Raw genomic sequence first — 27,610 nt, 5'->3', positions numbered from 1 at the left:
TTTAATTTTTTAAAATTTAGGTAATGAGAATTTGTCATTTTATCAAACCTGGGGAGAAAAATAGTCCCTCAGCCTTTATTTTTCTGTATTATAAAGCTGCCACTCAGTTCTTCAGCACATGGGTTATAAATGCTAACAACTCTGATACAGCACAAACCGATCAGGATGCGGTCACTGGAGTCATAAATTTTCAAGTGTCATATTTATGTCTCTGTCTGTGAAACATCAATATGATAGCATCTGTCATATCAGTAGTAGAAATGGCATTACTCCCATCAGAATTTGACATATGTAATATCAATATGATAACATAGTATGTTAAAATGAGTAAAAAGAAGACATACGAGTGCACAATCTTGATCCCTAATCAAAATTTGAAGGCGATATTAGTACAATGTCAAACAGAATTCTTATTTGAACTTTTATTATAATGTCATGTAAGCATCAAATTATTGAGTAGCCATAAAAACTTCTCAAGATGTGGTGTCACCAAATTAGCCGTCTTGTATATAGACTAATGGCAGTTTGCCTCCATATATATCAGGAAGCTGGCTCTCATCAATGTCTTCAAGCAGAGTGGACTTCATTTTTTTCTTCTCAACAAATACTATCTGTAAAGATTCAACAAACATATAATTAGGGTTAAGATGAGGATGTCAAGATAAACAAGTTTAAATGTATTAGTTTAAGTAAGCTATCTCCAAGGTAGCGTGTATGCTTCTCAAACTAAGGGCTTTGTGATGACAAATACGCAACCTGTAACAGTGGTTTGGGTGTATTTAAATCCTTTGATTTAAAACATTATTGATTTTCTATACTTAAGCATGTCAAGGATCAGATAAGCCAGAAAATCCATGATGTGCTAAGGATGCTAGGAAATGCATTTATTGCAAGGAAAAGGCATTGCCTACTTTACCTTCTTTTTGGTGTTTTTGTCGATAAATGGGTAAACAACCTTCCACACAGTCATGAATATGTAAGGCGCGTGTACTATATATAATTTGCCTAGTCTCTCTGGATAGCAATCCTGTTATCAATGTAAACGGTCAATAACTGCGATAAGCTTTTAAGGTGCAAGGATATTCACAGTGAAAACATTGCTATTGATACATGCTTCATCATTGCCTAAATGCATTTTCAATGCACATCTTGAAGCAAATTACAACAGGGAAGTGAATTCGAAATTCTGATAGAATAGTGCAGGGTGAAAGATTGATCAAACCTGCAAGATTGATAAGCAAGCCAAGTATCCCCTAATGTCACTGCAGGCATATCCCCATCCATCAAGATCCCCAATGGCCACAAACTTTTCCTGCCCCTGTGGCATTCTGAACAAGGAATGAAACATATAAGCTTAATCCATCCACTACTAGAATTCAACAATCAAGAAAAATAATTCAGCTGCAGAAATCAATATCATGATGAGAATGAATTACTTGGCACATATTCTTTCCAGACAGTAGACAACAAAACCTGCAAAACAAAAACATAAAAGGAACACAAAGAAGACATGTAAATCCCTTTTATAAAATTATTTCTTTCAATTGTGCAGTCATATAGTATGATTTTTTAAAAAAAAAAAAAGAAAGGGGATTTCTTTCAGTTCCATCTAAAATTTAGTTTCGGGAGATACAACATACGCTTGAATTCCTCTATACTCCCTTCATCAGGTTTGTGTCTGCCACCAAAGCCTACGACTATAGGGCGTCCCTTCTTATCATGACCTTGCATACAGAACTTTTTATGGGAGAGTTGAGTTGTAACCTCAGATTCCGATATAAAGCCATTAGGAACAAATGCCCGCTTCCAGCTCAGGCACTTCAAAAACAAGGTAGAAGCCTTCTCAATATCCAAATCACGAGCTCGCAGAAATCTCCGAATCATCAAATCATCAACTTCCTAAAACCATAGGTGATGTGAGTGAAATGTGTAACAAATTGCATACATAGCTTATAAGCAAAAGGGTATTCATAAGCATTTAACTTACAAATAAAAAGGTTAAATCACATTTCAACACCAATAAAAAAACCCTACAAAATAAGAAGCTATCCAAACCTAAATGTAAGAGTTTAGAGTATTATCATGATTTTTATTGATTCATCTTGCAATATCTGGTAAAATTTTATCACAATTCAGAAAAAAAGTCCAATAAACAGTACACTCATTTTACTACTAAAAACTTAGACAAATCAAAGAAAAACAAATTCTTTGATCAGATATAGAATAAAGAGGACTAAAACGGGCAATGAAAAAAAGGAGAAAAAGAGAACCTTAGCAGAGGGATCTTCTCTTTCAACAAGAGCTCTCATGATTCCAACTTTGCTCCTCTCAATTTCATTTTTAGAGTCTTTGACTTCCATTTCTAGTTTTTTTATTTTGCAAGTTCAAGTGGTGTTTTTCATAAACAGAGAGAAAAGAGAAAGATCTCCCCCTTCCTCTTCCTCTCTCTCTTCTGCCTGCAACTTAAAAAATGATAAAGAAACACAACAAAGACATGAATATTAGTGGTTGAAGAAATGGTCCAATTCCTGACAACATTTACTTGGCTTGACTTGTTAGTCGTTCACTTGGTTGTTGTTTTCCTTCAATTATGCCTTTTCATTTTTGATTCACAAGTTGTCTACCCATTTACGTTGGGTTCAAGGAAAATATAATTGCACTTCTAAATAAATATATAAATATATATATATATATATATATATATATATATATATATATTATGTTATAAACAATCCAATAGATATTGTTTGTTTAAGGTTTTAGATTCGCATGATTTTATTTCTAAAATGTGTCTATCAAGTTAAGGGTTTCTGGCCTCTACCTATACACACGCTCAATTAAACAATACATGAGTCATAGAATTTCAGGTCACAACATATATATATATATATATTGTCACGTATAAAGGGGATTTCCGCATATTGAAATAATGCAAAGGGAATGCATTTACTGTGGCATTTATTTAACTTGAAAGATGAAATAATTTTATTGGCTGGAGAGTGGTTAGAAATGGCCATTTAAATCCACCTTTTTATATTGTATACAGATGCAAAATAATATACATATTTTCTCCTCACTTTGTGTTCCGTTTCTCTCCACTTTTCTTCCGTTCGTCAGCTTTCAATTTTTTCATTAATATGCTCCGCCTCCGTTTTCTTCATTTTGCTCATTTTAAAACTCTAAATTTATATCTTACAATTACAATCATAAATTACACTTTTTATATTATAAGCATCATCTACTCAAATATATCTTAATACTAATTATATTATTATTTTATTTATATAATACAAATACAAATATCTTAATTATGATAATTTTTTATTTACAAAATACAAATTATAAATATTTCAATTATTATTCTGTTTAATTTTTTTATTATATTTATTTTTCCGTTTGTGAAAAGCAAATCGTTGTTATGATAATTTTTATAATTGTTTCATATTTATAAATACAAATTATAATTGTATCATATTTGTAATCTGAAGTTTGTAAAATCATGAATTTAGACCCGAACTCTTAAATATCATTTATAACTTGAAGTTTATACAATTATAAATCCGAATCTAAAGTCTTAAATATCATTTGTAATCTGAAATTTGTAAGATCATGAATCTGGACTAAAAGTCCTGAATATCATTTGTAACTTGAAATTTGTAAAATCATAAACCGAAATTATGAATATCATTTAAATATTTATTTATAGTATAATAATTGTATTTGATTTGCAACCTGAAATTTGTAAAATTGTGATAATATATATTTATATATATGGGCTCCAAATCCTAAATTTTATTAAAATATTTATTTATTTTATAATAACTAAATCACATTTACAACATGAAATTTGCTTAAATTGTAAAAAATATGAACTTGAAGTTTGAAATATAATTAGAATTAAAGTTTTAAATACTATAATATTTTGAATACTAATAATAAAATCAGAAGTTTTGTAAATATGAGATAATAATTGAACTTGAAGTTTCAAAAATTAATCCAAATATTTCTTCTACAAAACCAGTTGTTTTGTAAATATGAGATAATATATAACCCTGAAGTTTAAAAAATTAATTTATATATATTGTCTACAAAACTAGAAGTTTTGTGAATGTGAGATAATATTTGAACGTAGAGTTCCTAAAATTGGATGAATATAGTTAAATGAGCGTTTTACACAATTCTCTACTTAGAATTTATGAACCTTGAAAAAGTGATTAAATAAAATGTCCTAGAAGAAAAAAAATCCAAGGCCATTATTTTACCGACATCACATCCCTGAAGGATTGCAAGTCAAATATGTGGATATAATGATAGATCCATTAAATTCATGAAAAATTTTTAAAGAAAAATTTGAACATTAGATTCAATAATACCCCCAATAGCTTTGTAATTTAGTATAACTTATGATGTTCAAAATCTTTCGTTGATTGAGATTTTTTTTATATAATATGCATATGTAGTAGCAATATCGAGAAAAGAAATTATGAATTAATGTTATATTTTCTCATTAATAAAAATCCACCAAACTTGCCCCACAAGCATTGCATTGTTCCCTGAAGTGAACATAATTACTAGTAGTGGTTCTCGTGGGTGTAAGTAAGGTCATGAATGAAATAATTTTTGATCTAAAGATAATTATAATAGAAAATCTCAGTCACACCATTAAAAGGAGACTAAGACTGTAGTGAAATAAATAATAATGTAGAATAAACTATAAAAACAATAAGTGTGATTGTAAATGTCATTAGTTACATACTTGTAGTATACATAAATATTGAGCGAACCTATATTAAACGTTCATATAATATAATCGAATGTACTAATGATTTAAATTTTGTCAATCTAATGAATCTTGATGTTTCAAAACTTCTTTCAAGAATAAAAATATACATTACTTGACTTGTGACATGAATGCCAAGATTTTTATAATTAAAATTCATCATATATAATTATTTTGGAGTCATGAATATTATTTTGTGTTTTATTATTATGTTCTCCTTTATTTCACTTTTCTAACTAACATAATTTTAAATAAAAGGATATAAACTTCAAAATTAAAGTGTTAACTTCAAAAGCTGATAATAGAGATATATGTTTGGTGGATACTACAACAACACTCACAATTTATAAGGAATTTTTTTTTTAACTTCAACACTAATTAAAGTAAAGTAAACATGATTTTAGAATCAATAAATCTGATTAGAAGTTTCGAAAGAGCTACAAATTTGTTGAAAAATGATATCAAATTAAGCGTCAATAATGCATTATATTCCAGTAGATCTAAAAGAAATCTACTTAGTTTTAAAAATATAAGAAATAATGGTTTTTACATTGAAATCATGAATGAAAATGATACAGAATTCATATATACAACTGATAATGTCTTTGGAAAAAGGATTATATTAGAAAAATTGTCCACTTTATCATCTGGATTATATTATATAATCACAAAGGCAATTGAAACCTACACAGTATCGAATTAGAAATTCTTTGATCCAAAAGTATTTATGTTTTGGCATGAGCATTTAAGTTACTCATGATCTACAATGATGCGTAGAAGTATTAAAAATTCATACGGACATATATTAAAAAATTATAAGATTTTATTATTCAATGAAAAATTATGCACGTGTATTAACAAGACAAATTAGTAATTAGATTATCTCTCCCCAAAGTTGAAGTTGAATCCCCATCATTCCTACAAAGGATTTAATGGGACATTTATGGATTCATTCATCCACTAAGTGGGCTATTTAGTTATTTTATAGTCTTAATTGATTCACCTATATGATAGTCGCATGTTTGTCTATTGTCAATTCGAAATGTTGCGTTTGTTAAACTGTTAACACAAATTATCAAATTAAAGACACATTTATCAGATTATTCGATCAAATCAACATAGCTAGATAATATTGGTGAATTTAAATCAAGATATTTGATGATTATTTCATGCCTATGGAGATTGATGTCAAACATCCAGTCCCACATGTTTATACCTAGAATGGATTAGCTAAATCTTTCATCAAATGACTCTAAGTAATTGCACGTACTTTATTTAGGGTTGGATTCAAGCCGAGTTGAGCTCGGCTTGGTTCATATATGAGCGGCTCGAGTTCGAGCTCGGCTAAGGTCGGCTCGTTTCAGGCTCGAGTTCAGATCGACTCATTTTTCGTTATCAAAACGATATCATTTTTAATATATATTGGTTAAAACGATGTCATTTTGTATAAAAAATTTTAATAAAAAATCTACCGAGCCAGCTTGAGCTCGGCCAAGCCCGGCTAGTTTTGGGCTCGACCGAGCCAAGCTCGAGCTTGAGCTGGCTTGGCTCGAGTCCAGCCCTAACTTTATTACTAATAACTCAATTTTAGGACATGATGTGGGTATAATCTCAGACCTCCCAGCTACTGTGACAGCTGTGTAGAACCCAACTTCAAAAATTACCAAGGATGAGTACAACCATGAGCGTTATCCACCTGGTGATCCCAACAAGCGCGCTTTTGCATATTTTGTCTAAACAGGTGGTAGGTTTGTATATGCCTCCTTACTTCGTCTCTTGATCCTCAAGTTGGTTCTAAGCATGTCTGCAAGCAAAGATGTTCTTGCCCTTGCATCTCTTGAAGTTGACCTCTCCAGCATTGAGCCTGGGACAACAGTTACTGTCAAGTGGCGTGGGAAGCCGTTGTTCATTAGGCGTCGGACTAAAGAGGACATTAGCTTGGCTAACAGTGTTGATGTTGCCTCCCTTCGTGACCCACAAGAAGATTCTGCCAGGGTTAAGAATCCAAAATGGCTTGTCGTTATCGGGGTTTGCACCCACTTGGGTTGCATTCCTTTACCAAATGCTGGGGATTTTAATGGATGGTTTTGCCCCTGCCATGGTTCACACTATGACATCTCTGGCAGGATTCGCAAGGGACCAGCACCATATAATCTAGAGGTGCCCACATATAGTTTCTTGGATGAAAACAAGTTGCTTATTGGGTGAGTGTTAGTATGGGAGATTTTTATTTTTTGGAGCAGTAGTAGTTACTGCAAGATATCATAATAGATATTTTTCCCCACATGAGGGATGTTTGATTTTGCATATTTATTTTGTTTTCCTTTCGGTTATTTTATTGTGCTTTACACATTTAGATATCTGTCTGTGGCGAAGTTCAGACAGGAAACTGAGATTTTGAGTAATAAAACGGGAAATTGCTCGGGCATTTTCAGTTTAAGAGTACTCAAAGTAAATTCCATTAAATATCAGAATTGTTTTGTGATGTTCTTTACTTTTTTGAAGATTCGGTTGTAGGGTTTTTTTTCTTAGTTTGAAGTTGCTGTTCTGAATTAATTTTTGATAGTGGAGATTTTGGTTGTGTAAAAGGAATATCAAGGAAGAAGTTGCCTTGCTCTAGCCAAATCGTGCTATTATTTTTATTTAATTTTTATAGGAAACTGGAACTTTGTATTTCAGAAGGCAAATCATGGTGTGATCTTACTCTGCTACGGGTGAATTTACGCAATATGAAGGAAATTTGACTTGCTTTTCATTCTTTTTAAGAGCTGTTCTAATTCTATTGCTTAATTTGATTGTTAATTAAAAAAAAAAAATCAATTTCATCCAACTTAAGTTAATTAGTTTATAGATTAGGTTTCCAAGTTGATTAGGATCTCTAACATGCATTATGTCATAGGCTAAAATTTTTTACCTGTCCATGCAACATCCCTAATACTGTTTTCTAGAGGATTAATCTTGTACGTACTCATATTATGGTTAAGAATCATTGGTTTCACTGTTTTTTTGAACTTATTAGACATTAGCTCCAACTTTTGACTAGTTTGTATATGGATGATTTAGTCTCCTTTCAATGCATCTCCTCGAACTACATTGTGTACGCTCTGTGATTGGAGTGTCTAGAATAACATACCTATGAAATCAACAACTACGCACACTCATCCTTAAACACGTTTATTTGTCATGTCTGTTCAATGCCCTATCATGGGCATGAATCTTGAGTCTGTGACAATTACATATTATTAAAATTAACATGGCTAGCATCACCGATAAACTTGACCCTTCTTGTTTTAGAAACTAATGTCGTTGCCCTGTTCTTCAACAAATTCAATCTTAGACTTTTGAAGAATTGGAAGAGACATTGTTGATTTTAATGTTATATGTACAAGCAAAATGACAATTATACTCTTCTTAAGTTAAACGTTTGACCTGAAAAAATCAGGAGGCAACATCAATTCTAAAACTATGGATGTGAGTGATTATGCTAAGGGATAGAAGGTGACATGCAAATATATTTTTGCCTACAAGACTATTTCACACCCAAGCTTTGCTAAAATAAAATTTCCGACCCCTTAAATTTTAAAAAGCTGGATTTTCAACTATCTTCACTTGTTAGTGAATTCCAAAATAAGAAAGGGTAGTAAGATCATTTTGTATAGTTTTTTTTTCCTATTTTTTCTTATTTTTTATATTAATAAAACTATATGTACGTATTTTTGGTATATAATTTAGGTATACAAATAATGTGTCATCATCTAATTGAATAATTTTAAATTATAAATAAAAGTAATATCCAATCATATAGTAACACATCATCTATATACTTAAATTATATAAAAAAATATGTATACATAGTATTACTCTTCTATATATTTTTCTTTTTTTTTCCTTATTCTATTAATTTTTCTTTTTTCAAACTAAGGTGTGTTTTGGGCAAATTGTAATTTTGTTAAATGTTAGAGGTGTTAAAAAGTTTTTAGGGTGATTGAAACATTTAAGAAAAAGTTTTGCAAGTGTTTTTAAAAACAATAAAACTATGTGTACCCATTTTGGGTACACAAATATGTACACATTTATATGTGTCATCATGTGATTGGATGATTTTGAATTAAAAATAAAACAATAACCAATCATATGATGACACATATGAGTGTGTATACATTTGTGTATCTAAAATGGGTGCACATAGTATTACTCTTTTAAAAATTTAAAAATTATAATATTCTCTCAGTATTTATAAAATGACTATTATACCCCCAAAGAAATAAATAAAACTTAGCATATTAAAATTAGTTTGAGTTTTGATATTTAATAAGGTTTTAAAATAATAAAGATATATTAAAAATTTGACATTTATACTATATGTAAATAGTAATTTTGTAATTTTGTAATTTCTATAAAAAAACAAAACAAACATTTCCTAAAAGCAAAACAAAAGGGATATTAATTAAAATAGGCAGCCGTATTCCCGTTTAAACCTTTTTCGGTAACAATTTTTACATTTTACCTTTTTAAGCAAACCGTTATTTTCATTCCAAACATACCCTTCGCCTAATTTCTCACTTTACCGTAGCATTTTCCCGATTATTTGCTTTCCTTTCACGAAAAATATTAAGATTAAACTGCCGTAATATTTATAAATTAAAAAACAGATTAATATTTTATAAAATAATTTATTCTTATATATAAAAATATTAGGTTTTTCTCTAAATTATCTGTAATGAATAAAATTTATAAATTAAAAAATAGATTAATATTTTATAAAATAATTGATTGTTATATATCGAAAATGTTAAGTTTTTTTTCTAAATTATCCGTAATGAATAAAATTTATAAATTGAAAAACATATTAATTTTTATAAAATAATTGATTCTTTTTCTTTAAAACGTTGCGTTTTCTTGTGGAAAGAGGTGTGGGTGCGGGAATATGGAAACGGGTGCGGGAATTTCGGAAAGGGTGCATGGACGGTGCGGTAGCTTCTGAAAGGGTGCAGCAATTGCGGAAAGGGTGCAACAGTTTTTGAAAGGGTGTGAGAATTGCTGAAAGGGTGCGACAATTGCGGAAAGGGTGCGATAGTTTCTGAAAGGGTGCGGGAATCGCTGAAAGGGTGCACCAACCGTGAAGGGTGTGTGGAAATTGCGAAAAGGGTGCGACAATTGAGGAAAGGGTGCAGCAGTTTCTGAAAGAGTGTGACAATTACGAAAAGGGTGTGACAGCTTCTGAAAGGGTGCGGCAGTTTCTAAAAAAGTGCCGCAATTGCGGAAAGGGTGCGACAGCTTCTGAAAGGGTGCGGGATTTGCTGAAAGGGTGCGGCAATTCACTGCATGGAATATATATTAATATATTATATATTAATACATATTATATTATATTATATTAATATATAATATAATATAATATTAATATTAAAAGGGTGCGGCATTTTCTGAAAAGGTGCGGGACTTTGGTAAGGGGTGCGTGTGCGTGTGCGTGCGAGCGGGCGTGCGCGCGCTGGCGCTGCATGCGGGTGCAGGAATGGGGGTGCGGGCGCGCGCGCGCACACCAGTGCGTGCGTGTGGGCGGGCGTGCGCTGGCGCCCCCGCACCCCTTACTAAAATCACGCACCCCGTTCCCGCACCTGCACGCAGCACTAGCGTGCACGCACGCACGCACGCAGCGCCAGCGCGCGCCCGCACGCACGAAATGCCAGCGCAAGCGCCCGCACGCATGCAGTGCCAGCGTGCGCCCGCACGTAAGCAACGCTAGCGCGTGCGCCCGCACGCAGCACCAGTGAGCAGGCGCCCGCGTGTCGCACCACCGCGCATGTGTGTACCTGCACCCCCATTCCCGCACCCGCACACACCAGCGAGTGCACACCCGCTCGCACGCACCTGCACCCCTTACCAAATTCCTGCACCCTTTTAATATTAATATTAATACTAATATTATAATATTGATATTATATTATATATTAATATAATATATTATATATTAATACATATTATATTATATTATATTATATAATAATATAATATAATATTATTATATAATATTATATATTAATATATATTTCACGCAGTAAGTTGCCGCACAGTTCCACGCACCTTTTCAGCAAATGTCGCACCCTTTCAGAAAATGCCGCACCCTTTCAGAAATTGCCGCATCTTTTTAGAAAATGCCGCACCCTTTTAGAAATTGTCGCACCCTTTCACGCACCCGCCACGCTTGCCGCACCAGTGCTAGGGCGCCCGCACGCACGCACCAGAGCGTGCGCGCCCGCCTTTATGCACCAGCACGTGCGCACCCGAACGCACGCACCCGCACCCCTTACCAAAGTGCCGTACCCCTTACCAAATCCACGCACCCCTTGTCAAATTCACTGCAACCTGTTTTTGTAAAAAAAAAATTAATCTATTTTATAAAAATAGATTATATTATAAATATATATTATTTAATAGATTATTTTATAAATATCCAAATTCACTTCAATTATTTTATAAAAATAAAATTTTCATAAATTTTTCATTACAAATAATTTAAAGGGAAACTTATCATTTTTTATATATCCATTATTTTTTATATATAAAAATAAATTATTTTTTAAATATTAATCCCTTTTTTAATTTATAAATTTTATTTATTTCAGATAATTTAATCTTAATCTAATATTAATGATTTTCGTGGTAGGAATCGATTAATCGGGGAAAGTCACGCATTGAATTTGAAAAATTAGATTAGAGATATTTTTGGAATGAAAAAGATGATTTGCTTAGAAAGGTAAAATAGAATATTTGTTACCGAAAAAGGTTTAGGCGGGAATCCGCTTGCTTATTTTAATTAATATCCCAAAACAAAATATATTAATGAAAATGGATGAATGATGACAAATGAGAATTTAATTTTTTAAAATTTAGGTAATGAAAATTTGTCATTTTATCAAACCTGGGGAGAAAATAAGTCCCTTAGCCTTTATTTTTCTGTATTATAAAGCTGCCACTCAGTTCTTCAGCACATGGGGTTATAAATGCTAACAACTCTGATACAGCACAAACCGATCAGGATGCGGTCACTGGAGTCATAAATTTTGAAGTGTCATATTTATGGCTCTGTCTGTGAAACATCAATATGATAGCATCTGTCATATCAGTAGTGGAAATGGCATTACTCCCATCAGTATTTGACATATGTAATATCAGTATGATAACATAGTATGTTATAATGAGTAAAAAGAAGACGTACGAGTGCACAATCTTGATCCCTAATCAAAATTTGAAGGCGATATTAGTACAATGTCAAACAGAATTCTTATTTGAACTTTTATTATAATGTCATGTAAGCATCAAATTATTGAGTAGCCATAAAAAACTTCTCAAGATGTGGTGTCACCAAATTAGCAGTCTTGTATATAGACTAATGGCAGTTTGCCCCCATATATATCAGGAAGCTGGCTCTCATCAATGTCTTCAAGCAGAGTGGACTTCATTTTTTTCTTCTCAACAAATACTATCTGTAAAGATTCAAGAAACATATAATTAGGGTTAAGATGAGGATGTCAAGATAAACAAGTTTAAATGTATTAGTTTAAGTAAGCTATCTCCATTGTAGCGTGTATGCTTCTCAAACTAAGGGCTCTGTGATGACAAATACGCAACCTGTAACGGTGGTTTGGGTGTATTTAAATCCTTTGATTTAAAACATTATTGATTTTCTATACTTAAGCATGTCAAGGATCAGATAAGCCAGAAAATCCATGATGTGCTAAGGATGCTAGGAAATGCATTTATTGCAAGGAAAAGGCATTGCCTACTTTACCTTCTTTTTGGTGTTTTTGTCGATAAATGGGTAAACAACCTTCCACACAGTCATGAATATGTAAGGCGCGTGTACTATATATAATTTGCCTAGTCTCTCTGGATAGCAATCCTGTTATCAATGTAAACGGTCAATAACTGCGATAAGCTTTTAAGGTGCAAGGATATTCACAGTGAAAACATTGCTATTGATACATGCTTCATCATTGCCTAAATGCATTTTCAATGCACATCTTGAAGCAAATTACAACAGGGAAGTGAATTCGAAATTCTGATAGAATAGTGCAGGGTGAAAGATTGATCAAACCTGCAAGATTGATAAGCAAGCCAAGTATCCCCTAATGTCACTGCAGGCATATCCCCATCCATCAAGATCCCCAATGGCCACAAACTTTTCCTGCCCCTTTGGCATTCTGAACAAGGAATGAAACATATAAGCTTAATCCATCCACTACTAGAATTCAACAAATCAAGAAAAATAATTCAGCTGTAGAAATCAATATCATGATGAGAATGAATTACTTGGCACATATTCTTTCCAGACAGTAGACAACAAAACCTGCAAAACAAAAACATACAAGGAACACAAAGAAGACATGTAAATCCCTTTTACAAAATTATTTCTTTCAATTGTGCAGTCATATAATATGATGAAAAAAAAAGAAAGGGGATTTCTTTTAGTTCCATCTAAAATTTAGTTTCGGGAGATACAACATACGCTTGAATTCCTCTATACTCCCTTCATCAGGTTTGTGTCTTCCACCAAAGCCTACGACTATAGGGCGTCCATTCTTATCATGACCTTGCATACATAACTTTTTATGGGAGAGTTGAGTTGTAACCTCAGATTCCGATATAAAGCCATTGGGAACAAACGCCCGCTTCCAGCTCAGGCACTTCAAAAACAAGGTAGAAGCCTTCTCAATATCCAAATCACGAGCTCGCAGAAATCTCCGAATCATCAAATCATCAACTTCCTAAAAACCATAGGCGATGTGAGTGAAATGTGTAACAAATTGCATACATAGCTTCTAAGCAAAAGGGTATTCATGAGCATTTAGAAAAAATAAAAAAATCTAAATTGAGCTAAATCTGAGAGTTTTGACCCAAAAAACACACACTCAAACTGATTTTTTTCTCATCTAACTTACAAAAAAGAAAGTTAAATCACGTTTCAACACCAATAAAAAAAGCCTAAAAAATTAGAAGCTATCCAAACCTAAATGTAAGAGTTTAGAGTCTTATCATGATTTTTATTGATTTTTATTGATTTTTATTGATTTATCCAAACCTAAACACTCTACACTCATTTTACTACTAAAAACTTAAACAAATCAAAGAAAAACAAATTCTTTGATCAAATAAAGAATAAAGAAGGCTAAGACATCAAAACAAGCAATGAAAAAAAGGAGAAAAAGACAACCTTAGCAGAGGGATCTTCTCTTTCAACATGAGCTCTCATGATTCCAACTTTTCTCCTCTCAATTTCATTGCTTTGCTCTTCGTAAAACTCTTCTTCCACTTGCTCTTTTCCCCTTTCATTTTTAGAGTCTTTGACTTCCATTTCTATTTTTTTATTTCGCAAGTTCATGTGGTGTTTTTCATAAACAGAGAGAAAAGAGAAAGATCTCCCTCTTCCCCTTCCTCTCTCTCTTCTGCCTGCAACTTAAAAAATGATAAAGAAACACAACAAAGACATGAATCTTAGTAGTTGAAGAAATGGTCTAATTCCTAACAGCATTAACTTGGCTTGACTTGTTAGTTGTTCCGTTGGTTGTTGTTTTCCTTCAATTATGCTTTCATTTTGATTCACAAGTTTTCTACCCATTGACGTTGAGTTCAAGGAAAATATAATTTCATATTGTCACGTATCAAGGGGATTTCCACATATTCAGATAATACAATGGGAATGCATTTATTGGTTGGAGAGTGGTTAGATTTGACCATATAAATCCACCTCTTTCTATTGTATACAGATGCAAAATAATATACATATTTTCTCCTCACTTTGTGCTTTGTTTCTCTCCACTTTTCTTCCTTTCCTCAGCTTTCAATTTTTTCATTAATATACTCCGCTTCCGTTTTCTTCATTTTACTCATTTTAAAACTCTAAATTTATATCTTACAATTACAATCATAAATTACACTTGTTATGTTATCAATTTCACCTACTCAAATATATCTTAATATTATTTATATTATTATTTTGTTTATATAATATAAATATAGACACCTTAATTATGATATTGTTTTATTTGGGAAATATAAACTATGAATATTTTAATTATTATTCTGTTTAATTTTTTCATTATATTTATTTTCCCGTTTGTGAAAAGTAAATCGTTGTTATGTTAATTTTTATAATCCTTTCATATTTATAAATATAAATTATAATTATATCACATTTGCAATCTGAAGTTTGTAAAATCATGAATTTAGACCTGAAGTCTTAAATATCATTTATAACTTGAAGTTTACAAAATTATGAATCTAGATCTGAAGTTTTAAATATCATTTGTGATTTGAAATTTGTAAGATCATGAATCTAGACCAGAAGTCTTGAATATCATTTGTAATTTGAGGTTTGTAAAATCATGAATCTAGACCTGAAATCATAAATATCATTTAAATATTTATTTATAGTACAATAATTGTATTCGATTTGCAACCTGAAATTTGCAAAATTGTGAGGAAATATATTTATATATATATAGGCTCGAAATCCCAAATTTTATTAAAATATTTATTTATTTTATAATAACTAAATCACATTTACGACATAAAATTTGCTTAAATTGTAAAAAATATTAACTTAAAGTTCAAAATATAATTAGAATTAAAGTTTTAAATACTATAATACTCTGAATACTAATTATAAAATCAGGAGTTTTGTAAATATGAGATAATACTTAAACTTGAGGTTTCAAAAATTAATCCCAATATTTTCTCTACAAAACCATCTATTTTGTAAATATAAGATAATATATAACCCTGAAGTTTTAAAAATTAATTTATATATATATTGTCTATAAAACCAAAAGTTTTGTGAATGTGAGATAATATTTAAACCTGAAGTTTCTAAAATTGGATGAATATAATTAAATGAGCTTTTTACACAATTCTCCACCTAAAATTTATGAACCTTGAAAAAGTGATTAAATAAAATGTCCTAAAAGGAAAAATCCAAGGCCATTATTTTACCGACATCACATCTCTAAAGGATTGCAAATCGAATATGTGGATATAATGATAGATCTATTAAATTCATGAAAAATTTTGAAAGATAAATTACATCAAATTCAATAAGACTCCAAATGACTCTGTAATTTAGTATAACTTGTGATGTTCAAAATCTTTCGTTGATTGAGATAATGGGGAAGGGAAAATATTCTCCACCTTTCATTTTTTTTATACAATATGCTCATATAGTAGCAATATCAGGAAAAGAAATTCTGAATTAATGTTATATTTTCTGATTAATAATAATCCACCAAACTTGCTCCACAAGCATTGCATTATTTCCTGAAGTGAACATCATTAGTAGTAGTAGTTATCATGGGTGTACGTAAGGTTATGGATAAAAAAATTTTCGATCCAAAGATAGTTATAATAGAAATCTCAGTCACACCATCAAAAGTAGACCTAGACTATAGCGAAATAAAGAATAATACAGAATAAACCACAAAACAATAGTGTGATTGTAAATGTCATTGGTTACATACTTGTAGTATGCACAAACATTGAGTGGATCTATATTAAACATCCATATAATATAATCAAATTTATCGATAATTTAGATTTTGTCGCTCTAATGAATTTTGATGTTTCAAAACTTCTTTCAAGAATAAAAATATAAGTTACTTGACTGTGACATGAATGTCAAGATTTTTATAATTAAAATCTATCATATATAATTATTTTAGAGTCATGAATATTATTTTGTGTTTTATTATCATATTCTCCTTTATTTCACTATTTTACGTACTTTACGACTAACGTAATTTTTAAATAAAAGGATATAGACTTCAAAATTAAAGTGCTAACTTTAAAAGTTGATGATAGAGATATATGTTTGGTGGATAGTATAACAACACTCACAGTTTTTAAGGAAAATTTTTTTAACTTCAACACTAATTAAAGTAAAGTAAACATGATTTTAGAATCAATAAATCTGATTAAAGGCTTCGAAAGAGTTATAATTTTGTTAAAAAATGAGATCAAATTGAGCATCAATAATACATTATATTCAAGTAGATCTAGAAGAAATCTACTTAGTTTTAAAAATATAAGAAATAATTGTTTTCACATTGAAACCATGAGTAAAAATGGTGCAGAATTCATGTGTATAACTGATAATGTCTTCGGAAAAAGGCTTATATTAGAAAAATTATCCGCTTTATTATCTGGATTGTATTATATAATCACAAAGGCAATTGTAACCTATGCAGTATCGAATTAGAAATTTTTTGATCCAAAAGTATTTATGTTTTGACATGACCATTTAAGTCACTCATGATCTACAATGTTGTGTAGAATTATTAAAAATTCACACGAACATATATTAAAGAATTATAAGATTTTATTATTCAGTGAAAAATTTGCACGCTTATTCATAAGGTAAATTAGTAATTAGACTATCTCTCCCCAAAGTTGAACTTGAATCTCCATTATTCCTACAAAGGATTTAATGAGACATATATGAACTCATTCATCCACTAAGTGAGCTATTTAGTTATTTTATGGTCTTAATTGATGCATATACACGATGATCTCATATTTGTTTATTGCCAACTTGAAATGTTGCATTTGCTAAACTGTTAACACAAATTATCAAATTAAAGGTATATTTCTTAGATTATTCGATCAAGTCAACATGGCTAAATAATGTTGGTGAATTTAAATCAAAATATTTGATTATTATTGCATGTTTATGGAGATTGATGTCAAACATCTAGTCCCACATGTTTATACTTAGAATGAATTAGCTAAGTCTCTCATCAAATGACTCTAGGTAATTACACGTACTTTATTACTAAGAACTCAATTACTAACTTCTATGTGGGGACAGACTATATTACATGTTGCAATATTAATTTGCTTGCGACCTTTTTCTTATCATTAATATTTTCCTCTACAATTGGATGGTTATCAATCTTATATATCTCATTTAAAGATATCTAGTTGCGATATATATATTCATATTGCGTCTCCTCAAATGCACAAAAAAGAGACCCCAACGTTGTTTGAAAATTTATGTTGGATATAATTTACTATTCATTATCAGGTATCTGAAATTATTAATAGATGATCTTTTAACTGCACAATTTCTAGTTATCACTTTGATAAGACAACATTCCCACCTTTGGGGAAAAAGAAAATACCTTTTGAAGTTAGATATGAATTTACTTAGAACATACCTGTCATATCTTATCTAGATCCTCGTATATCTTAAAGTAAAACTGAAGTACAGAGGCTAGTGTGTTTATAAATTATTGCTAACCAAATGTCTGATACATTTGTAGATATGAAAAAAGTGACAAGATCATATATACCAGTTGCTAATGCACCAACAAAAATTGGAGACGTTGCATGAGGGGCATTTTGGTCATTGTGTTCACGGACCATTATCTTTATATTTTTTTATGTTAGGATTGTTATTATGCACTTTGCTTTTATGCATTTGATTTTTAGACATACTGATACTTGGATTAATTGTGAAATTAGGGTTGAATGATTTATTATGTTAATGAGGTTTGTTTAATGGATTGCCCATTTTTTTCTGTATGGGTTAATTATAATCATGCTTTTAATGTCTATTGCTTATGATTGTGGTAAAGTTTTAAGTTAATATATCTCTTCGAGTATATATTTTAGGTAGGGTTATATATTTGACAAAGGTTGTTACATAGTTAGGGTTGTATGTGAGAATATGTGGCATTGGATTTACCCAATTAGTAAACCCAAGCTCACTCATCTTGATTGCATATGGTAGGATTAATATTTAATTTGTGTTTATCTAGCTCGCGATTTTGGTTGATGCATAAAATCATGGGATATGAAATTAAGAAAGATCGCCCAGTTCAAGCACTAAAGACTGGGTAGGACAAGCTTACTCAAACATGATTAAAATTATAGCCTAGATGTGAAATATGAGAGAAAAGAAGAGGTACACCCTATTTTAGTGCAAAGACCAGGTGTATAAGGCAAGTACTCCCAGTCCTTGCACTTAGATTAGGTATACATACATAAGCATACCTAGTCATTGCACCTTTATAAGTTGTACATGTGAAAGATCACCTGACCTTTGTACTAAAATTGAGTGAGCTTGTGTGCATTTGTATAAATACATGTTTTTTCTCTCTCTTTCTCACGATTCATTCTAAAACATAACCCTAGCTACATACAAAGAAGTCTTCCAATGTTTCTCACGCAAACACAATCGTCCTTAAGATTTAGTAAGCCTCGAGCATAGTTTTGGCCTCCATTCAAGTTGTTATTTCATGTGGATGCCAAAAATGAGGCCTATTCTTGGTTGTGAGAGCCATTTCGCAACATCTTACCATCAACGACAGATAATAGGAGCCATCTATGCATGTGTAACCAATAAACACCCTATGTGTGTATTATTGACATTTTGTGAATTAATCATCCTATAAGAGTGATCCAAAGTAGAATTTGTGGTATGTGTGATTAATTTTTTTTGGTTAATTTCACTACCTAAGGCCACAAGTCCCTATACCCATTGCTCACCTTGTCTACCTGTTAAACCACAACAAGGAACATAATGCATAAAAAATACTTAGTAATTAGGTAACCTTTTGGCACATAGCACACAACATATCTCAAAGTTAGTATGTTCCAATTCTTAATCATATTAGTGTTCTTTGATCTTTCCTAAATGCCCATCTAAACTATTTTAGTGTACTTATGTCATAGCTTCATTGATAATGTCACTTAAATTACTAATGTCAAATGATGTATATCGATATTCTATATGTCTTGTGAAAGCATATGACATCCTTAATGTCTTTTATAAAAGTGCATGTAGTACACTGTTGGTTGTGCTTTAGGTTAAGGATAGTCTAGTCACTCAAGGACTCAGACCCTAGACCCTTTCACTATCTCACACAAGCATTTTAAATGTTAAAGAGTCCCAACAACAAGTGCGTGCACACATATCCTAGATGCGATGGTGCCCAATGCTTAGTGCATAATATTTCATGGTTATCTATATCACAAAACAGCCTTAATGCTTTCTGATAAGGCCATTAATTGTTATTATTTTGATTTATAATTCCCTTGTGTTGTGTGGAAATTTGATTCAATCTAATGGAATTACTTATCTTTTTGCATTTAGGAAGCTTTGAGCATTTTTGGAATAAGTTGGGCCAAAAAGATGAAAAACTGGAGCAAATCTATTAATCTGGAATTTTCGTAATGCAGACTAGGCGTGGGCACGTGAAAGATGAGAGTAGAATTCGAAAAACAGATCTGAACGCCCAGATCAGTTGCAAGAGTCCATAAAATATTAAGATTTGCTTTCTAGGAAAGGGATAATCACCAGTTGGAAAAGAGGATTATTTGAGCTAGATAAGGAAGGATATTTTTGGAAGAAGGATATACATTAAAAATACATATCTTTTCCTTTCTTTTTGGGAAGATATGTATCACTTTGCTTGGTTGGATTAGGAGATTAAGATTCACTTTCAATTTCCAGATTTTTAATAGGAATGCAATATATATACTCTTATTTTTATTTGAGAATAATCAACCATTGTACTTAGAGAATTAGAGAGAAAAACATGGTCTACAGTGGCTGAATAATTTATCTTGGTTGAAGGGATCTGAAACCATGGAACTACAATGATTGTGAGATTTATTTTTGTTCTTTAATGCATCTTTTAATTATTCGAGTATTGATTATCTTTCTGAATTATTTGTTTATGATTGTGTTGGTTGATTTCTAAGACACGCGATTAGTTTATCAATTAATATAATCTACGGCTAGTTTAGGTGCTGAATCCGTAATTGTTCAATCCATCTAATCGAAGTGGCAACTAGGTTTATTGTTTGCTGCGTCAGAAGCGATAATCCTAGGGAAATAATCAACTAGATTAAATGCAACGTCGTACGTTTGTGTTGTCTTGCTTCGTTGGTCTTTCTAATTCATAATGCTATTGTTTAATTAAATTCGAGATCGTATCCGAATTATTAATCAATAAGGGTTAATTGAAATACATGTTTTTGGTTAACTAATCGTAAGGAATGACAGGTAAATTTAATACCACAACGAATATTTGAATAATTAATTTGATATTTTTGGTTTCGATGATCAATCGTAGTTCCAATGGTGGATGTGACCGAAGACTAAGGTTTGTTAAATCGATTTATTCCTTTTAGATTATTTTACTGAATTTTTAATTAGTGTTTTTCATTATAATTTGCATTCACTTCAAAACCCCCATTTTATTTATTTGTTTCGATTTATTTGTGACGACATATTAATTAAAGCTCTTCGAGGGAACGATCTCTACTTTCCTTTACTACATTTTTGTTGCAGGAATTTAGGATTTAATTTGGGTGTCAACGACAGCACGTACCACTTTCACAATTATATCACGCTATGCACAAAATTGTGGGTAAAATGATATACATCAATTTTTTGTTTTCAACTCAGATTCACTTCAGTTGAGGTCCATCTTATTGTCCATACAATTAGATTTTTTGCCAAATTATCTAACTAAATCATTTCATCTTTATTAGGGCCATTCCATAACTATCCTCTTTCCAACACCTAATATAGGGCTAAAAAGATCATTTTTCCCTTACATGAATGGGTGTCTGTCACTTTTATCCCTCGTTTATTTTTACATTTTATGAATAGGCGTCACCCTTAACTTGAACGAGCATTAATCTATTCTTTTGATTAAATACTAGCTAACAATGTTAATTCTCTTCACTGACCATGGTTATTCGACCTTATGGTGGTTGTTCATCCTAATTCACCATGAACGAACGTTCATCCCGTATTAAACGGTTATTCATGATGAAACACTAGAATGAATGTGTGTTAAGTGCATGAGGAACTAATATCTTGGATAAAGATAAACAAACATCCATTCATAAGAGATAAGAGTCCATCATCGTTTACAAATCATTGACCTTTGGGTTTTTACATGTAACATCCCTGGTCTAATAACCTGGCCCACTGTCAAGATGTTGTCCACTTTGGACATACAGTCCATCATGGGTTTACTTCTGGGCTTTGCAACCTAAAACGCGTCTTAACAGTTAAGAAGCTCACAAGCTATTTAACCAATCAAATTCTCCCACCACTAACCAATGTGGGATACATAGACAGACCCAACATCTCTCTTGTGCCTTGTCGATGTAGGATTCGCCTAAGGGTATCACATACACCCCCCCTTACAGGACTCAACGTCCTCGCTGAGGTTTTCCCCACCATCATTCAAGAGAACATACGGAGTTGCTCTGATACCATTTGTAACGTCCCTGGTCTAATAACCTGGCCCACTGTCAAGATATTGTCCACTTTGGACACACAGTCCATCATGGGTTTGCTTCTGGGCTTTGCAACCCAAAACGCGTCTTAATAGTTAAAGAGCTCACAGGCTATTTAACCAATCAAATTCTCCCACCACTAACCAATGTGGGATACATGGACAGACCCAGCATCTCTCCCGTGCTTTGTCGATGTGGGATTTGCCTAAGGGTATCACACTACATTTTCCCCTAAAATACTGTAAATCAGACATGTATATTCATCCAAATAGATCTTTAGGCAACCTAACATGCTTCCTCATAATTAGTAAACAAAAAATAGATAGCAAATCTAAAAATATACTTCAAAATGTTCAACCCCAACTATTATATCATGCCATCAATATATAAACATACATACTTTCATATAAATCTAATCAATCTCATGTTTGTTACCTAAATTAAAAGTCAAATTACTATAATTCACAATCTAACATGTTTGCAAATTGCTCCAAAATCATCTTTCTAATGTAGCAATGATCTTCACATGGCAAGACTAATCCTTGCATCTCTAGTTGCTCTAAAACCCTCTCCTCATTTACTTTTAATTCTAGAATTTGTAAAGTAAGAAAAGTGAGCCAAACAACCATGAAGTGCTTTTTATTTTCACCCATATAACACCATGAAAGGTTGTTCTTGCATAATGAATGGTCGTTTCTTTAGTTTTCCATTTAAATGAGAATCCCAAAATCACTGTAAAATTGGTCCTTATCTAATTTTAGTTTTGACAAATTGATGAATGGTTGTGTATTACCCTATGCAAGGATGTTCATCGTCCCACACTTAGCCATTTTTGTGTACCATTATAAAATGATAATTTTGCCTTTTTTAAGGTAGGAAAGGGTATTTCCCCTATGGTGCATGTCTGTTCTAGCTCCCAAACAATAATTATGTAATTCTAAACACTTTAACTCAAATAACAATATAAAAACACAAAAATACCCTTAAACGTACTTGTGGGCGTTACAATGAACCTAAAAAGCCTACTATATATAAAATCTCTTACTATAAGGTGGTTGTTATTCTTCTACCCAAATACATACCCCTACACGAAATATGACCTAAAGAAATGTGCACAACTTGCTTCCTTAAGCCATATAGTAGAATAATGAACATGTAATTAAATACTTTAATTTAAATGTGTGCAAAAAGGTGAAGACATCTAAACAATCATAAATCCATACATAATTGAATTCACTATGTCTGAAATAGCAACCAAACATAAATATGCAAAATTATAGTCCAAGTCTCAAATTATTTGAAATGGAAATAACATAAATTTATAAATTATGCAAATGATGATAATGCTCCTCAACCTAATGCAACTACTCAAGTTGGACCGCTAGCTCTCTCATATGCTTTACTACTCATCATTACCTACAAAATGATAAAAAGGAATACGTTAGTGAAAAACACTCAATAAGTAGGTAACCTCTCGACACTTTGGACAAAGTATAAATATGAAACCAAGTGTTTTATCACTAAATCTCTATATGATTATAATGAATGTTTTTCCAGCATCCTCTCATGTCCATCCATCTACTCTCAAGACATTCATACCCTAAGTACATAAGACATCTCACAAAGACTACTCAAGCCTAAGTTGATATTGATATATCTAATGCCTTAATGAAAGTAAGTGACATCTTACATGTCTACTAACTATTGTGCTTTATGCACATGCTTGTTAGACCGTTGAGTTAACTAGTTATGATACCTTGGTCACACAGGGAATTAGTTGTAGTCCCTCCTTTACCATATATGTCTAGTTATAAGACTACTATCTAAATTACCACCCTTGGGTGGCCTTTATTACAAGTTCACATATGATGCATCTTGTTAACTACATGAGGAACTAACTAAAAAACCACAATCTCTTACCATGCATACTTGAACTAAGTTGAACTATGTGGCTAATGCACCTTGGCATCGAGTGCATGATACATGTCATGGGTATTTATCTCTTATATAATCCTATTGCTTTCACATATCTTACCACTTATGCATACAACTAGAGGGTATCTAGATGTATACTACTATTCTTAGCTTTCTCTATTTTTGACCTAGATTCTACTCGATTAAAGTTTGTGTCAAGGTCTATTTCACCTATCTTATCCTAATGCAATGTAGCAATCTCAAGTATGATTAGGGTTAGGTTGGTTTTTTGGCTTGATCTGGGTTTCTGAGAGGTTCGACAATGTTGAATTTTTAAATTTAATACAAAAGTCAAATGTATGGGATGTTCATCCCTATAAGCTGGCAATTTTAATTATTGCTCGCATGATTTTTGTGATGCACGCTTAGGAGACTATCTAAGGTTATGTATTGTTAACCCTACCTTCTTGTATCAATGAGTGTAAAGAGGATTGAAGAGTTTTGGAGAATTATCAAAGCAGAGGATCACTATCGAATTCTTGCCACTCAAAGACTAAGTATCATCAAAGGAGAGGTACCTTCCCACTTCTTTTTATAACACCATTTTCTATCAGTATTATGTATAATATGTTGTAGAATAGTTGAATTGTGTGAGTATGATTTAGAGGAAGATGGTATACTAGGAATAAATATGAATTGAATTATATTCATTTCAAGTTGTGTTGATTGTTGAGTTCATAGATGTTTTGAAATGGTTTTGATCAATTGAATAAGCTCAAAAGAGTCCTAGTTTAATTCTAGATTATTAGATTTTTTAATCAATGCTCGAATGGTAAGGTTTTAGAAGTTACAAAGGTAAGGGATGCACATCCTCTCATGAGAGGGATGTTTATCCTATCATGAGGTAGGAGATGATGTTTGTGGTTATATCTAAGGGTAAATTAGTAATTCTAACTATGACTAAGATTACGAACTTGGTAATAAGGTCAAAAGGGAATGACTATCCCTATTTATTATAGGATGGTCATCCCTTATAAAGGAGAGGATGACTATTTTCTAGGGTGGAACGACTGTCCCTTATGATAATAGAAAAGGAGATGCCATACCAAAGGTTAGGAAAAAGATGTTTTGCCTTCCATATGATTGTTAAGAGATGTAAGAGGCATCTATGACATCTATTCCAATCAAGTTCAAATAAGAAGCATCTGGGATATTCGTTATAATAGTACATGAGTTGTAAGAGGCATCTAGGATACTTGTCTCGTTGGTATATAAGTTGTAGGAGACATCTGAGACATTAGTCTCATTGATACATGGGTTGTAAGAGGTGTCCAAGATGTCCACCCTAATTCTCAATAATGTGTAAGAGGTTTTCAAGACTTTCACTGGATATATATCTGGGATACTAGTTAATATGGATAAATAGATAGTCAAACTATCTAAGGATATTCCAGAAATGCTTAGTGATTGTGTGTGCCTATTGGGTGAATTATCACTCATGTGTTTTGTTTTGGCTTACAAGTAGATGTGAGGGCGGGGTAGGCGAAAAGGCTAGTAGATCAATTCAGTAACAGCTCGACCACTATCAAAGACTTTTTATTTTAGTCTTTGAATTAAACTGTTTTAGGACTATTACTTTTTATTATTATTAGTATGATTTTAGTAAACTATAGATTTCATATTTTTATTTAATAAATTTTTTAGGTATTTCATGAGATTATTTCTTGGATTTCAAATACATGAGATATTTCATGAGATTATTTCTTGGATTTCAAATACATGAGAATTGTTACTACATACATGACATATCATTTTAGTAAATTACTTTTAAGGGTATGACCTAGGGATAAGATATTACATGTAAGGATGATTTGCACTCTTCACTATAAAGTGTTTAACCTTAGTCTATTGACATACAGAGCGCTTATCCATAAATCTACTACATCTTTCTTCATCTTAGACTATCAGAATAATTTTTTTAGATCTTGATACACTTTACACTTTTAAGGTGGGAAGTGTAAAGGGAATTATACACCTTGGTACGGATCATGTCTCTCAAACACTGATCTTAGGGAACATATATTTGACCTTTGAATCTTAGGATAATTTCTACTATATTCAAAATCTACCTTAGTACGCTCAATGACTTTTTGTCTCATCTAAACACACCAATAATTTGATGTTTAAGCCATACAGATCTCATCCAAAAAGGTTGAATGAATCTATAAATTTGTCAACTACCTTATAATGACCTCAATGTACTTTCTCACCAACTCATGTTGTAACTCATGGTGATTTCCAATATGTGATAATGTTACATTCTTGCTTAAGGCATCAACTATCATATTGGCCTTGCCAGAGTGGTATCTGATCTCACAGCTATAATCTTTCATTAGTTATAACCATCATATTTGTTTTATATTGAGCTCCTTCTAGGTAAAGAAATACTTAAGGCTCTTATAATCTATGCATATATTGCTTTTGACCCTATGCAAATAATGTTACTAAATCTTTAATGCAAACACGACTATTGCCAATTCTAGGTCATATGTCAGGTACTAAGTCTTATACTCTTTCAACTAGTGAGAGGCATAGGCTACAACTCTACTTTTGTATTTTAACACTGCTTTTAAACCCTGGTGTAAGACATCTGTATAAGTGTCATATTCTTTGCTCTTTATTAGCAAAGTCAATATAGAAGCTGATGTCAACCTCTTTTTTAATTCCTAAAAGCTTTTCTTATAGGAGTCAGACCATTTGAAAGGAATATCCTTATGAGTTAACTCTATAAGCAGTTAGGCTAACTTGGCAAAACCTTTGAAAACTACCTATAATACTTTGCTAACTTAAGGAGACTTTATACCTTTTTAACTGTCTCAAGCCTTTACCATTCTAACACAACCTTTATCTTACTCGAGTCTATTGAGACTGTATATTCGAGGAAAACAACTCTGTCCAACTAGAACTCACACTTGAAAAACTTGGCATAAAGTTACCTCTCTCTAAATCTTATAACACAAATCTCAAATATTGTGCATACTTCTTTTGAGTCTTGTAATATATCAAGATGTAATATATGAATACCACTATAAACTTATCTAGACAAATCCTAGAACACCTAGTTCATGAGGTCCATAAACATTGTTAGGGGGCATTTGTCAACCTAAAAAGCATAATTACAAACTCATAATGTTCATACCTTATCTTATAAACAATTTTTGGTATATCTCTCTCATCTACTTGGATTTGATAATACTTAGATCTCAAGTCAAACCTTGGAAAACACTAAAGCACTATTGAGTTGGTCAAATAGATCATCTATCCTCATGAATGGATATTTAATCTTCACTATGAGTTTATTTAACTCTCGATAATTGATATACATGCTCATTATCCTATCTTTTTTTAAAAAAACAAGATTAGTGCACCTCGTGATAAGTGAATTAGTTTGATGAAGCCATTGTCTAATAACTTTTGTAGCTTTTCTTTAACTCTTAAAGTTTGACTAGTGCTATTATATATGGTGCCTTTGAGGTTGGCTCTGTCTTCGAGGCTAACTCTATACTAAACTTCACCTCTCTCTTTCTAGTGCTAACCGTAAAA

General features: G+C 31.9%; 3 protein-coding genes across 4 annotated transcripts; 1 reads left to right on the top strand and 2 right to left on the bottom strand.

Moving 5' to 3' along the window:
* Positions 1 to 254: 254 nt before the first annotated feature.
* On the bottom strand, positions 255 to 2,580 carry LOC123227746 (phosphatidylinositol transfer protein 3-like). 2 transcript variants are annotated; one of them, XM_044652867.1, is made up of 6 exons: positions 2,271 to 2,571; positions 1,641 to 1,899; positions 1,437 to 1,473; positions 1,223 to 1,328; positions 917 to 1,027; positions 255 to 611 (listed from the first exon to the last, which is right to left on the bottom strand). In XM_044652867.1, exons 1-6 carry the CDS (start codon positions 2,358 to 2,360, stop codon positions 495 to 497), a joined length of 720 nt encoding a protein of 239 aa, XP_044508802.1. In that variant the 5' UTR covers positions 2,361 to 2,571; the 3' UTR covers positions 255 to 494. The 2 variants fall into 2 exon arrangements, with proteins under 2 accessions (XP_044508802.1, XP_044508803.1); XM_044652868.1 differs by lacking the exon at positions 255 to 611 and having other exon boundaries at positions 921 to 1,027; positions 1,223 to 1,318; positions 2,271 to 2,580.
* Positions 2,581 to 6,489: 3,909 nt separating this feature from the next.
* LOC123227747 (cytochrome b-c1 complex subunit Rieske-1, mitochondrial) lies at positions 6,490 to 7,220 on the top strand. Its single transcript, XM_044652870.1, has one exon. It carries the CDS (start codon positions 6,581 to 6,583, stop codon positions 6,986 to 6,988), a length of 408 nt encoding a protein of 135 aa, XP_044508805.1. The 5' UTR covers positions 6,490 to 6,580; the 3' UTR covers positions 6,989 to 7,220.
* Positions 7,221 to 12,041: 4,821 nt separating this feature from the next.
* LOC123227745 (phosphatidylinositol transfer protein 3-like) lies at positions 12,042 to 14,353 on the bottom strand. Its single transcript, XM_044652866.1, has 6 exons — positions 13,995 to 14,353; positions 13,290 to 13,548; positions 13,094 to 13,130; positions 12,879 to 12,984; positions 12,573 to 12,683; positions 12,042 to 12,267 (listed from the first exon to the last, which is right to left on the bottom strand). The coding sequence occupies exons 1-6, from the start codon at positions 14,160 to 14,162 to the stop codon at positions 12,151 to 12,153; spliced, it is 798 nt and encodes a 265-aa protein (XP_044508801.1). The 5' UTR covers positions 14,163 to 14,353; the 3' UTR covers positions 12,042 to 12,150.
* Positions 14,354 to 27,610: the final 13,257 nt, after the last annotated feature.

This window comes from Mangifera indica, chromosome 10 (assembly GCF_011075055.1).
Source record: "Mangifera indica cultivar Alphonso chromosome 10, CATAS_Mindica_2.1, whole genome shotgun sequence".
Taxonomy (NCBI): domain Eukaryota; kingdom Viridiplantae; phylum Streptophyta; class Magnoliopsida; order Sapindales; family Anacardiaceae; genus Mangifera; species Mangifera indica.
This window is presented reverse-complemented; position numbering and strand designations above follow the sequence as displayed.